We start from the raw sequence: 11,248 nt of genomic DNA, 5'->3' as shown, positions 1-11,248 counted from the left end.
GAAAACTGCAGTATTATTTATTTATTATTATTTCAGCATTTCCAATAAAATTCAAAAGAGTTTGTATAGAAACTGTATAAAAATGTTTTGACTGACAACAATCACTAGGGGGAGCCACTTCAACACCACAGTTTGCACACAGGTGCGTGCTAAGAGTTACACGTGTAGCATAATGGAAGGTGGGCAAGGTCACGCAGAGTTGGAAGAGAAAGAAAAGAGAGGACTAACCTACTCTGCTATTTTTCAAAAGAAGGTTCACATATTTTACACATTTGCATCAACACTTGGTCTTTAAAAGCAAGAATTTGGATCTGTTTTAGCCACTGATATACTGTATAATATATAGTGATGATCCTCAGCTTTTTTCAGTGATTGTCAGCTGGATATACAGTATGCATAAAAACTACACATCTAAGGCATCAGACAAAAATTCAATCTGAGGCCTTGTGATGCTTATTATGGTTCATAGAACATCATTTTGTTGTCATTAAAACCTTTTCAAGACAACTCTGTGCCTTTCTGTGTGGAGTTAGCATGGGTTTCCTCCACCAACAAAACACATAGTTCAATAAGGTCAATTCTCCACTCAGTGCCTCTGACCAAGGCACCTGCTTGGATCTGAAGTTGGTCCCCGGGCGCCTCACAGTGGCTGCCCACTGCTTCTAGTACTTAGGATGGGTCAAACGAAGAGAATGAATTTCCCTATGGGGATTCCTGAAGAATAACTTAAATAACTTAACGTCATTTTCCAGAACAATTCAATGAACGGAAACCTGCATTAAAGAATTCCAGGTTTTCCCTCAATGTGTGAAGTGGGCCTTTATGTTTGTGTCTTACTTTTGTCTGGTGAGTCTCCAGGATAGCGATGATGGTTCGGGGGATGGCACATGCTGTTGCATTCACCTAGAGTTAAAATAAAAACACACGTGTTGGAGGTGGTGTGCTGCTGCTCCAGTAAACAGCTGGAATATACAGCCGCCTCATCTGCAGTCTTACTGTGTGAGCGTACTGCAGGCTGCCGTCCTCTCTCTCATACACAATGTTGAGGCGTCTGCTTTGGTAGTCTGTACAGTTGGACCCACTGGAAATCTGATGCATACATCATGTGTAGAGAGGAGAGAACTTAGTCAAAACCATCAGCAACAATACTCCATCTTCTTATTAGATCATAGTATCATTTTTTATTTGTTGAACACAAGTTATACAGTTTTACAGCAGTACTGTTTTTTTTCTCCCAACTTCTTGTGCAGCACTGTAGCGTTTTTACAACCTTAATGCTACATTATACTCAACCAAGGCTGTGGCCCTGCAATCTACACAATCTGCTCACTATTATTTATATAGGAGATAATGAATTAAATACACGACTTAAAAATGTACTTTTCAACCAGGGAAGGCAATTGTTTGGCAACAAAATATTAAGTTGGTTACACAGGAGCTGTACAGAGGAATGTCATATTTTTAGTTTTTTCTTAAACAACTTCAGGTGTTTATAGGAAGGATGAGAAGGGACTGAGATTTTTGACTGACAAGGGAAGAGAGTCACTAGTGACTCTGTTAGTGTGTCTGTCCATGCACACCCTGCAGCATATATTATCACAAAGGAACATCTTTACACAAGTCATAATCAGCAGATATATTAGTTGACACCCAGTCATTTCTTGTGCATCTGTAATTTGTTAACAGTGATATAATGAGACTGACCTCTCCATAGCTGTTCCTCCCAGGCATCCATGCTTCAATGTCATACTTCCTGTGTGCTGAAAGACCAAGCTCCTCTGTGGGCATGTCCAGCACTCTGTGTGAAAACACACACAAACAGTTTAGGTTATATATTAGAACCCACACAAATATGCTAATTATATTATCAGATTGAGTGGATGTATAAAATAACTTCCACTTCCACTGTGTGTGTGTGTGTGTGTGTGTGCGCGTGTTGCATGTGTGTACTAACCTGTAATGTAGTTCCAGTGCAGAAAACATCTCTTTCTGCAAAGACACAAACTCCTTCAGCAGCTGGGAGCTCTCTACTCCCGTCTCATCTGCTGTCACTCCAAACATCTCTACCTGAACACACACACACGATAATTACAGTTAATTACAAATAAAGCTCATTAGCATAATCATAGAGCAGGTACTTGTTTTTAATCTTAAAAAATTATTTGCCATCACTTGTCATCAGCTAACAAATCATTTCCTTAACACATTTGCGAATGTGAATGCCCTGTATGTACAGTGGGCACTTTTCCACTCCTGTGTCCCTAACATCATGTAGTTGTCCTTTTAACCTTGTTGAAGTGATGTACTCTGTAGAGCCCCCATGGCTCTCTGCCCGTCTCTGTCTCTGCTCTGTAGCAGGTGCTGCTGCACACCGTCCTACAGCAGCAAGGGATACATCATGTCAGCTGTAATTACTCCAGTACAACACTGATCTGTAACAGTCTGTAGCACACCATGAGTGAGAGGTAACTAACCTGACAGGGAGGTCCTTCCAGTTTACTGCATGATCCATGAAATAGCCTGAAGGCGAGAGAGACATGTCACATAACTACTGGGTTTTCCAGTTCTCATATACGATCTGTGTCAAAGCCTCTTATTAGCTGTAAACATTGATTGTGTGAGTTGTTGGATTCAAGATTTCTGATAAAAACAAAAGGCACTTATTACAATTCTGAAGGAGTTGAGTATGAAATCTAATTACAGAACAGTAATGCAACAAATCTGTTAAACCGGTGAGGTTTTTTGGTGACAACTGCTTACAACAGCACAAATAACACGAGCGTGACACAACTCAACTAGATGGGCACATGTTGCTTAGATCACCATCAGCAACATATTGTTACAGAATACAGATTATAGCCAAGTACAATAGCTAGTCTTGCTAGTAAGAAACAGGACTATTGTCAGTTGTATTGATGTATTGACTGATAGCGAGATACACCCATTAGTTCAAGCACAACAGGTCAAAAGCTAGGACTGATCAACTGAAAAATATTCATCTCGAGCGTAACGGGCCGACAAACAGATGGTCACTACTTCTCAGTTATTACACTCTCTATAGCAGAGCAATATAACAAATCATGCTGCCTCAAAACAAATATACACAGTAGAGTATGATAGGCGCAACACAGCTAATACGAGGTTCAGAAGGTCAATCAAGCTCAGTCTGTACAGAAAAAGTCTAATTAGAGACAAAAGTAAAGTGTGTGTGTGTTCACTGGTACTGATAAACAACTGTATGGGTCATTTATTGCTACAAGGAAATTAAAAACTCATCATGACTGCAACACATAGTGAAGAATAAAGTTTTACCTGCCACCCCAATCTCTCCAGTCCCAGCCAGGTTGAGGTCTGGGAAACGGGCCTGGTCCAGTGAATAGACCTGAGCGCGATTGGCGATTGGCTGCATCCCACAACCCTCCTGGAGGCGGTGGAAACAAAATGAGGAAGAGACGAGAGGAGAGGTTGTCGTCATAACTACAGAAAGTTCAATTGTACTATAATAATGTTGCTACATATTAATTGATATTTAATCAATGTCCATTCAAATCTTATTTTTAGATATTACGTGTATTATCTAAAATCGGGTATGTTAGAAAGGCACAGAGTTCTGCTACTCACAAATACTACCGTCTTCATCATGTCAGGTACAACCATGGGAATGAAGCCCTGTAGGAGTCAAAAGGAAAGTTTCATATAAGAACTGAATATAATCTACATTCATTTTGCAGACATTATATTTAATATTTCCAGACGCATGCTTACTCGTTGCTGCAGTGTGTCAAGGGCAAAGTTTTGTAGTGCAATCTGAAGTCTGGCCCCCGCTCCTCTGAGATAGTAGGACCTGTGGCCTGAGATGTGAGCTAGATGTCTGCAGGAGAGCACAGAGGTACGTATATTATAAAAGTGTAATGATGCCTGTTCATATCAATAAGGTCAGATTTATTTTTGTGTCATGCACACAAAGTGCTCAACCCTCAAGACCAATGATCAAATATTTTATTTCAAAATTTGAGATTATACATTATTATACAGCTCAGGCTTAAAATATTTCCGTTTTCTTAATTATCAAGCAAAAGAAATCATCATAATTATAAGACTTAACATTAGACAAATATTAGGTATTTACATATTCATACAAAACGCCATTGCTCATCTCCTTTCCTCAGCTTTCCATCATATGAGCAAAAGCTTTAAGAGAGTATAGTTGTATAGTAGAAGAACAAGTGGAATATCAAGTGTAACAAACATCATCCTCACCTCTGCCTGATGAGACCCAACTCCTCCCCCAGCTCTATATGGCCTCTGGGCTTGAAGTCAAACTCTACAGCAGAGAGAGAGAGAGAGAGAGAGCAGATTATGAGATTTGCATATTTAAACACACAAGGGTAAAGCACTTTAGGTTATTACTGATGTGGCACTTTAGATAAACAATGGCATAGATCGCATAAGTCACCTGGTTTCTCTCCAACCAGCTCCACCACCCTCACCTGGCTCTCATCTCCAACGGGCTGAAAAAGGGGAAAAAAAACAGGAACTTTAGGAAGTTTCAAACTACACTTAATTTAAAAGGACACACGTCACAGAAAATCTCTCCCCAGATGCTCTGGACAAAGTAAGTGTGTGTGTTTGTGTATCCTCACCACATCAGGGTGTGTGGTGTTTGGCAGTCTGAGTGCTTGACGGTAGTATTCCTGATCCAGCTCAGTGTCTTTGGGGTAAATTTCATTCAGTCTTATGCGGATCTCTCGACCCCTCTGCAGAGCCTGGGTGTACTCTGGAAACTGCGTGATGAACAACAAGGAGTCAGAAGTGGTCCCAAATCTGATTTACCGTGGACAGAGAGACGGATTTAATAACAAAGAATGAAAGAATTTGAATTCTGAAGTGCCAAAGTTGAACTTACATTGGCGAGGGCTTTCTTGTCGTTCTTGATCTGTGAGGAAAAGATGATTTATGTCATAATTATGGATGAGACTTCAAATGAGAGAAAAGGATTAAGCAAACCTTAAGTAAGAATCAACCCAAACAACATTAATCAGAAAACTGGTGTTGTAATAACCTTTACTGACCACTAGTGCTTTGACTGTTTCACTGATGCGTTTCTTCTCCTCCTCCAGTCCAGAGATTTCAGTCCTCACGGCCTGCAGCTCCTGCCACACACATACCTACAATGTGGACACACACACACGATCAATGAGATCAAATGAAAGGCCAACAGAAAACTCATTCAATTTAAACTCCTAAATGTTCCCTAACTTTCCACTTAGATTGCATTTTTCCACATTTCGTGACAATGCTTTAATGCTTATAATAGCTTTGTTTGTTTGCTTATCTTGCTTTAGCATCTATGTCTATTTTATCTTCCTATGCATGTGTTTCAATATAATGATGCACTGTATATATACAGTATTTACAGTAAGTATATCAAGAGCTACTGACAAACTGTGTCAATGTGAAGGAACAGTAAAGTTGTTGGAACAATATAAATGGATATTGTGATAATAGTTATTATTCCAACTTAAGCTACCATCTTTTTATGAGTACTTCATTGCAAATGTCTTGTACATAATATCCATTTCAGTCTGCATGACCATAGATGTTATGTTTGGAAACGTTTTGATCTGGACTTAAATTAGAATCTCTGACATGACTGACTTTCAGGTAAATAAACATCACCTACAAATTTTTATTCAAAAAAAGTGTTTTAATATGTGTTAATAAATATCAGGAGTGGGTCTTCAATTTCAATATTAGCTTAGTGTACTTCAGTGTGCAAATTATTTTGGTAAAAAAAGATTTGGTACAATAAAGAATTTGAATATATTAGTTGAAGAGTGAATACCATGTTTTTGTTTATAGCTTTACAGAGGGGTATTTCACACAGAGGTTTCACGTCTCATACTTTGTAGCCAAACGAACACTTACCATTTTCCTGACATCTTCCCCCCGCAGCTCACCCTTCCTGTTCTCTACATTTAGTATGACTTTGTCGGTCTCCTCAATCACTTCTCTCATGTCCAGCTCGGGCTTGTCACTGTAACCTAGACAGACATGCTCGTACAGACTGCTCCAGGTTCCGTGCGAAAAGCGGTGCGGGATAAAGACTCTCGTCCTGTGCCTTGAACATTGTGTGGCTACCGGCTTTAACACAGCCAGAGCAGTGCCTCCAAGTCTCACGAACATGCTGCAGGTCGCCATGTTCGTCTTGTGGTCAATGTTGCATTCACGGGGTATAGGAATAATCGGTACTATGGGTAGACTCTCGGTCAGCTTTCGCTCCAATCACTTCAAAAAGAAATGTTTGGATATTATCACTTAAATAAAAGCACAGTATATTGTTATAACTGTGACCATTTATATTTATTAGCGTGTCTCCATTAAGCGCCTGATGAAACCAGAGAGCACTCACCACCTGCTGTAAAACGCTCGTATGTGCCTTCAATGCAGCATGAATGCGGAAATTAGTATTTCGGGGCTGGAAACAAAATAAAACGAATAAACTGACTTTAAATGTTATCCTAAAAGCATAGCCGCTGTTTCACGCGACTATCGTGGCATAATGTCAAAGACGGAGCATAAAATATTAAAAAATGTCCATTGACAGAAAAAGACTCAACCCCAAACAATCGTCACGAGCCAAAGGTCAGCCAATCAGATGAGCGGAAGTTTAACGTTGCGGTAATCCGGTTCAGACGTGACAAGTGCGGCCGACTGAACCTGAACTCAGTCTTTATTTTCCTCCCCTGTAGCCCCTAAAAACTACACTCTTCCCTGTCCTACCACCGAGCTGGCTGCGTGTGCATAATGCCATGGTGGACTGATATTTGTTACGAAGAGGAGCTTTCGTGCCGCGGGAGAATTGGTCCCTTTGTGAGCTAGTTTGGTCCGTCAGTTAGTAGAGATGTTGTGCTCGGGGCTGGATGAGCAGCGAGTAGCCTGACGCGTCTTCTCCACAGGCCGGGACGAGCCTTTCAGCTGAGCCCGGAGGACCAGCTCACCCAGATGGGAGCGAGGAAAGCCTGTCGAAGCCTCTGGTCATAACCGGGTACTTGGATACGGTTAGGCTGCCCCAAGACTGCTTCACCAATTCCTGCTGAAAGTGAGACCCCACCAGCCTTCACGGTGGAAACGAGAAGAAGAGCAAAGGTAGTGTACGCTAAACATTCAGCGTCTTCCCGGCAAAGCGATGCCACAACAGCTGTGTGTGTTTGTGATCTATTATAGCCACTATTTTATGAAGACACTCATCCTGCTGGTAAAGTGAAAATGCAAGCATTCTGCAACAAGCTGATGGAGCAAATCAGTAACAAACAATATTGATTGAGCTTAAAACCAAGCTGCATCATGAACTTTGTCTGGAAACCACGTTTTTACAGAGATAGCTGTTATCTGGGTCATATCTGTTTCGGGCCTCTATCTATAATACATTGGCCTGCCCTGCATGCATAAAGGATAAAGTCTAAAGCCCATATGCATGTGTGTAATGGACCTTTTTCACAGCAGCCATTTTGGCATTAAATAGTGTAAACACAGGAGATACTAATTAAGGCTTTGTTCCATTCAGTCAAACAGGTCAGGGTGCTGCTACTGTGCACGCTGGCTCACCTGGAAAGGCTCCCCTACACTAAATGGAACAGAGCCTTAATTAGTGTCATTGGTAACGCCTGTGTTTACCCTACTGTTTCATGTGCAAATGGCTGCTGTGAAAAACGGTCTATTATCTGGCCTAACTGTGTGTGCGTGTGTGTGTGTGTGTGTGTGCGCGCGCTGTACCACAGATGAATGCTGTGCGGGGGGGCACAGTCACCTGGCGTCCCCAGCCGTGGCAGGATGGGGACGGGGGAGGAGGAGAACCTCTGTCAGACAGCGACTCGGAGGAGGAGGACTTCCCCGACGACAGCACCACACCGCTGGGAGACTACATCACGCATGGTGAGACAGGGACATGATGAGAGGGTAGAGAGGGTGGTCTTGGGAAGTTGGAAACCAGCCCGTGTAACATTAGTGTGACTCATTTAGTTTCACCTGTCTTCCCAAACTTTATCTTTCTCTGCTTTTCTGACTCTATTCCTGTCCCTTCTGCTCTGTCCAACTCTTACTCATCCATCCCTCCTTCGCCTTCTCCTCTCTCCTCTCCTCTCTCCTCTCCTCTCTCTCCGTCCTCTCTCTCCGTCCTCTCTCTCCTCTCCTCTCTCCGTCCTCTCTCTGCTGTGTTTTAGGATTGAAGCAGCTCCTCGATGCTCAGCAGCTGTGTGACGTTACGCTACTTGTTGAGGGGAAGAAGTTCATGTGTCACAGGTTTGACTGCCACATCCAACAAAGAAGCTGATAGAGACAACAGTCCATTCATTAATGGTGTTGTTCAGACATCACCAAGAGAATTTCAGCTGTGGCTGTAGCTCACACATACATCATTAAATTATGTTTTTATTGATCAAAATTGTACTCCTGTCTTGTATTCTGTTCACAATTGTATAGAAGTGAGAACATTTTAAACTTTAATCACAAAATATTGAAGCTTTTTACTTGATAAATACCATAAAGCATTTATACATTTTCTTCATCACTTTACCGCCTATTATAAAAAATGCATTGGTTTGAACAGTTCTCTTCTACCTTCTGTCCCCTCAGAGTCCTCTTGGCAGCCGTGAGCCCGTATTTTCGGGCCATGTTCACCAGTCCCCTGGTTGAGTCCCGCCTCACTGAGATCCGACTGGAGGAAGTGACGCCATCTGTCATGGAGACTGTCATCCAGTTTGTGTACACCGGTGAGGCAGGGCTCTCTTTGGACACAGCTGAGGATCTGTTTGTGGCGGCCAACCGGCTTCAGGTCATGCCTCTTCAAGACTTATGCTCCAGGTAAATCTGCCTCAGTCATTAGACTTTACAATTCAGGTGGCTATATTTTTACTTTGACATTAGGTTTTATTGAACAAACCAGCTTCCGTATTGTGGTTTTTAAACCCTGTTGTCTTATTTCCTCTTTTCTTCTGCCCCCCTCTGTTTGTCATTTTCTCTACTCCTTTCACTTCAGGTTTCTATTTGAGCACCTCTCAGTGGATAACTGCCTGGGGATGTACTCTTTGGCTCGCTCTCACCATGACCAGCTGCTACTGCGAGCGTCCCTGCGGCTCGTAGCCCAGCACTTCCCCCGGGTGGCCCGGCAGAAAGACTTCCTCCTGCTGGACCACGGCACCTTAGGCAGCCTCCTGAGCTCTGACCGTCTGGGGGTGGACTCCGAAGCGGAGGTTTACGACGCGGCGCGCCGATGGGCAGAGCACCAGCCCTTGGATCGCTACGCCCACATGCCGGCACTGCTTCACCACCTGCGGCCGGGGCTGCTGTCCCAGGAAGAGAGCCGAAGACTGAGCCAGGAGTTGGGGCCCGCTGCAGCTGGTGAGGGCCTAGGGGGGCCTCTGAGACCACGGGAGGGCATGTTTGAGAAAAAGATCGTCTGTGTGGACCTGACGCCTCGGGAAGATGAGAATTTAGCTGCGAGAGACTACACAGTGGACTGCTTTGATCCTCGGACAGGGAAGTGGGAGAAGTTAGCTGCACTGGGTTCACTGGTCAGTCCCGGCTGTACGGCTGTAGGCGACCGGCTGTTTGTAGCGGGGGGAATCCTGCGGACGGGCTCTGTGTCTGCAGCCGTGCACGAATACGATGCAGTGTTGGACCTCTGGATAGAGCGGCCCTCGATGGTCCAACCCCGGGCTATGCTAGGCCTGCTGGGCTGTGGAGAGTCACTCTATGCCTTGGGCGGTAGTAACCGCTCAGCTCTGCTGGACTCCAGTGAGACCCTGGAGCTGACTACGCTTCAGTGGGCTCCGGGGCCTCGGCTACCACTCCCTCTGCGCGCCTTCGCCTGCGCAGCGTTACGTGGACGGCTTTACCTTCTGGGTGGAACCACACTTGAACAGAATCGGGCTGTGGTCCACTCGGGAGTGCTTATTTATCACACCCTAACAGACTGCTGGACACGTGTGGCTCTGGACTCTGGCGCCACTTGCCTTGCAGGAGGAGTAGCAGTGCGTGGAGGAGTCTGTGCCATTGGGGGATACATGAGGGATACTACCAAGTTCCTGGATGGAAACTACACCAATCTGGAGACTTTAGACGCCACTGGGCGTGTGCTGTTTTTCAGAGAGGGCAGGGGGTCTGGAGTAGAGAGGGAGGTGACTGGAGGTGGGGTGATGGTCACCGCGGAGCAGCGGGGGGCAGCAGGTGGTGGAAGCGACCGAGCCCCGAGCCCTGTGGTATTTCCCGGGCTGCCGCGGCGGATCGCAGCTGGTGGTGTGGCGAGGTGGAAACGCAGGATTTATGTGCTGGGTGGGGAAAACGGCTCACGGTTCTATGACAGTGTTTACTGTTGGAAGCCCGGCTGGCGCAGCTGGGTCCAGAGACGTGAGAAACTCCCAGGAGACACTGGAGGGGTGAGCCAGTTTGGGTGTACCACTTTAAAGTTCCCTAAGAAACACATCCTGTCCAGACTGAGACTAGCCAAAGAAAACTGCAAGAAGGCTGCTGACTAGCTTGATAGGGACCACTATGACTGAAGTTGAGGCAGCCGTTCATGTGACACAGAGATGAGCTCCAGGCCGAGTTTGAATTTGCTCCCCCTTGACCTCATGTAATGTTGGTGTGGAGATGAAATCACAAGGAAGATTTTTACAGTCCTGAGCGCAGCCACAGAGTAGGTCTGTAAGGGACTGGACTTGTTAGGATAGCCAAATGTACAAGCAGAGAGCAAGTGGAGCCAGAAACTGTTAGGGCTGTACCGAATAATTCCCAGCTTCATTAATTTGAATTCTAAAACTTCATTCATTCACCAACATTGAAATGCTGCTCAGCCATTTATCTGTTTTTTCACGGTTATTCATTCTGTTTTGGTATTTCTTTACTATTGCAGATAAACATTCGGCCACACTACTAATATATTTTCTGACATTTTATGGACCAAACAACTAATTGATTAATTGAGATAACAATCAACAGATTAATCAATAAAATAATCGTTAGTTGCAGCATTATACCATAAGTAGAAATACATTTCAGGGCTTGTGTAGGACTATTCCCGTCTTGTGTGATCCAGACGTTTCCAATGCGATATAAAGCCCTAAAATCCAAATTTATTTTAAAAAAAAACAAATTTTTTATAATATATATATATATATATATATATTATCTAAATAATATTCTGCTTCAATCCTTGTTTGTTGGCTAGCAGCAATTTAACAGCATCATA

General features: G+C 43.9%; 2 protein-coding genes across 2 annotated transcripts in view; one reads left to right on the top strand and one right to left on the bottom strand.

The window, feature by feature from the left end:
* sars2 (seryl-tRNA synthetase 2, mitochondrial) overlaps window positions 1–6,334 on the bottom strand; it is a 7,142-nt gene extending 808 nt beyond the window's left edge. Inside the window, exons 1-15 of the mRNA XM_035679995.1 lie at window positions 5,929–6,334; window positions 5,073–5,168; window positions 4,907–4,936; window positions 4,644–4,784; window positions 4,457–4,511; window positions 4,261–4,324; window positions 3,766–3,871; window positions 3,622–3,669; window positions 3,313–3,421; window positions 2,475–2,520; window positions 2,289–2,376; window positions 1,955–2,067; window positions 1,705–1,798; window positions 997–1,089; window positions 838–903 (exon numbers count right to left, since the gene is read on the bottom strand). Of these exons, the coding sequence (XP_035535888.1) occupies window positions 838–903; window positions 997–1,089; window positions 1,705–1,798; window positions 1,955–2,067; window positions 2,289–2,376; window positions 2,475–2,520; window positions 3,313–3,421; window positions 3,622–3,669; window positions 3,766–3,871; window positions 4,261–4,324; window positions 4,457–4,511; window positions 4,644–4,784; window positions 4,907–4,936; window positions 5,073–5,168; window positions 5,929–6,201 (1,422 nt within the window). The 5' untranslated portion in view covers window positions 6,202–6,334. The remainder of the gene's footprint in view (window positions 1–837; window positions 904–996; window positions 1,090–1,704; window positions 1,799–1,954; window positions 2,068–2,288; window positions 2,377–2,474; window positions 2,521–3,312; window positions 3,422–3,621; window positions 3,670–3,765; window positions 3,872–4,260; window positions 4,325–4,456; window positions 4,512–4,643; window positions 4,785–4,906; window positions 4,937–5,072; window positions 5,169–5,928) is intronic.
* Window positions 6,335–6,685: 351 nt separating this feature from the next.
* Window positions 6,686–11,148, top strand: si:dkey-260j18.2 (uncharacterized protein LOC325231 homolog). Its single transcript, XM_035679994.1, has 5 exons — window positions 6,686–7,149; window positions 7,782–7,935; window positions 8,223–8,301; window positions 8,635–8,862; window positions 9,038–11,148. Exons 2-5 carry the CDS (start codon window positions 7,782–7,784, stop codon window positions 10,533–10,535), a joined length of 1,959 nt encoding a protein of 652 aa, XP_035535887.1. The 5' UTR covers window positions 6,686–7,149; the 3' UTR covers window positions 10,536–11,148.
* Window positions 11,149–11,248: the final 100 nt, after the last annotated feature.

The sequence above is a fragment of the Morone saxatilis genome, unplaced genomic scaffold, assembly GCF_004916995.1.
Source record: "Morone saxatilis isolate NCDOM2014 unplaced genomic scaffold, NCSU_SB_2.0 Contig8, whole genome shotgun sequence".
Classification (NCBI taxonomy): Eukaryota; Metazoa; Chordata; class Actinopteri; family Moronidae; genus Morone; species Morone saxatilis.
The sequence above is the reverse complement of the archived record's forward strand: the minus strand, read 5'-3'. Positions and strand labels throughout refer to the sequence as shown.

What these genes read in the sequence shown, in the direction of transcription:
- si:dkey-260j18.2 (XM_035679994.1), top strand. Translation starts at nt 7,782, where the DNA reads ATGAATGCTGTGCGGGGGGGCACAGTCACCTGGCGTCCCCAGCCGTGG. An exon ending in AAGAAGTTCATGTGTCACAG is followed by an intron (nt 8,302 to 8,634) that starts GTTTGACTGCCA and finishes CTGTCCCCTCAG; the next exon opens with AGTCCTCTTGGCAGCCGTGA. An exon ending in CTTCAAGACTTATGCTCCAG is followed by an intron (nt 8,863 to 9,037) that starts GTAAATCTGCCT and finishes CTTTCACTTCAG; the next exon opens with GTTTCTATTTGAGCACCTCT.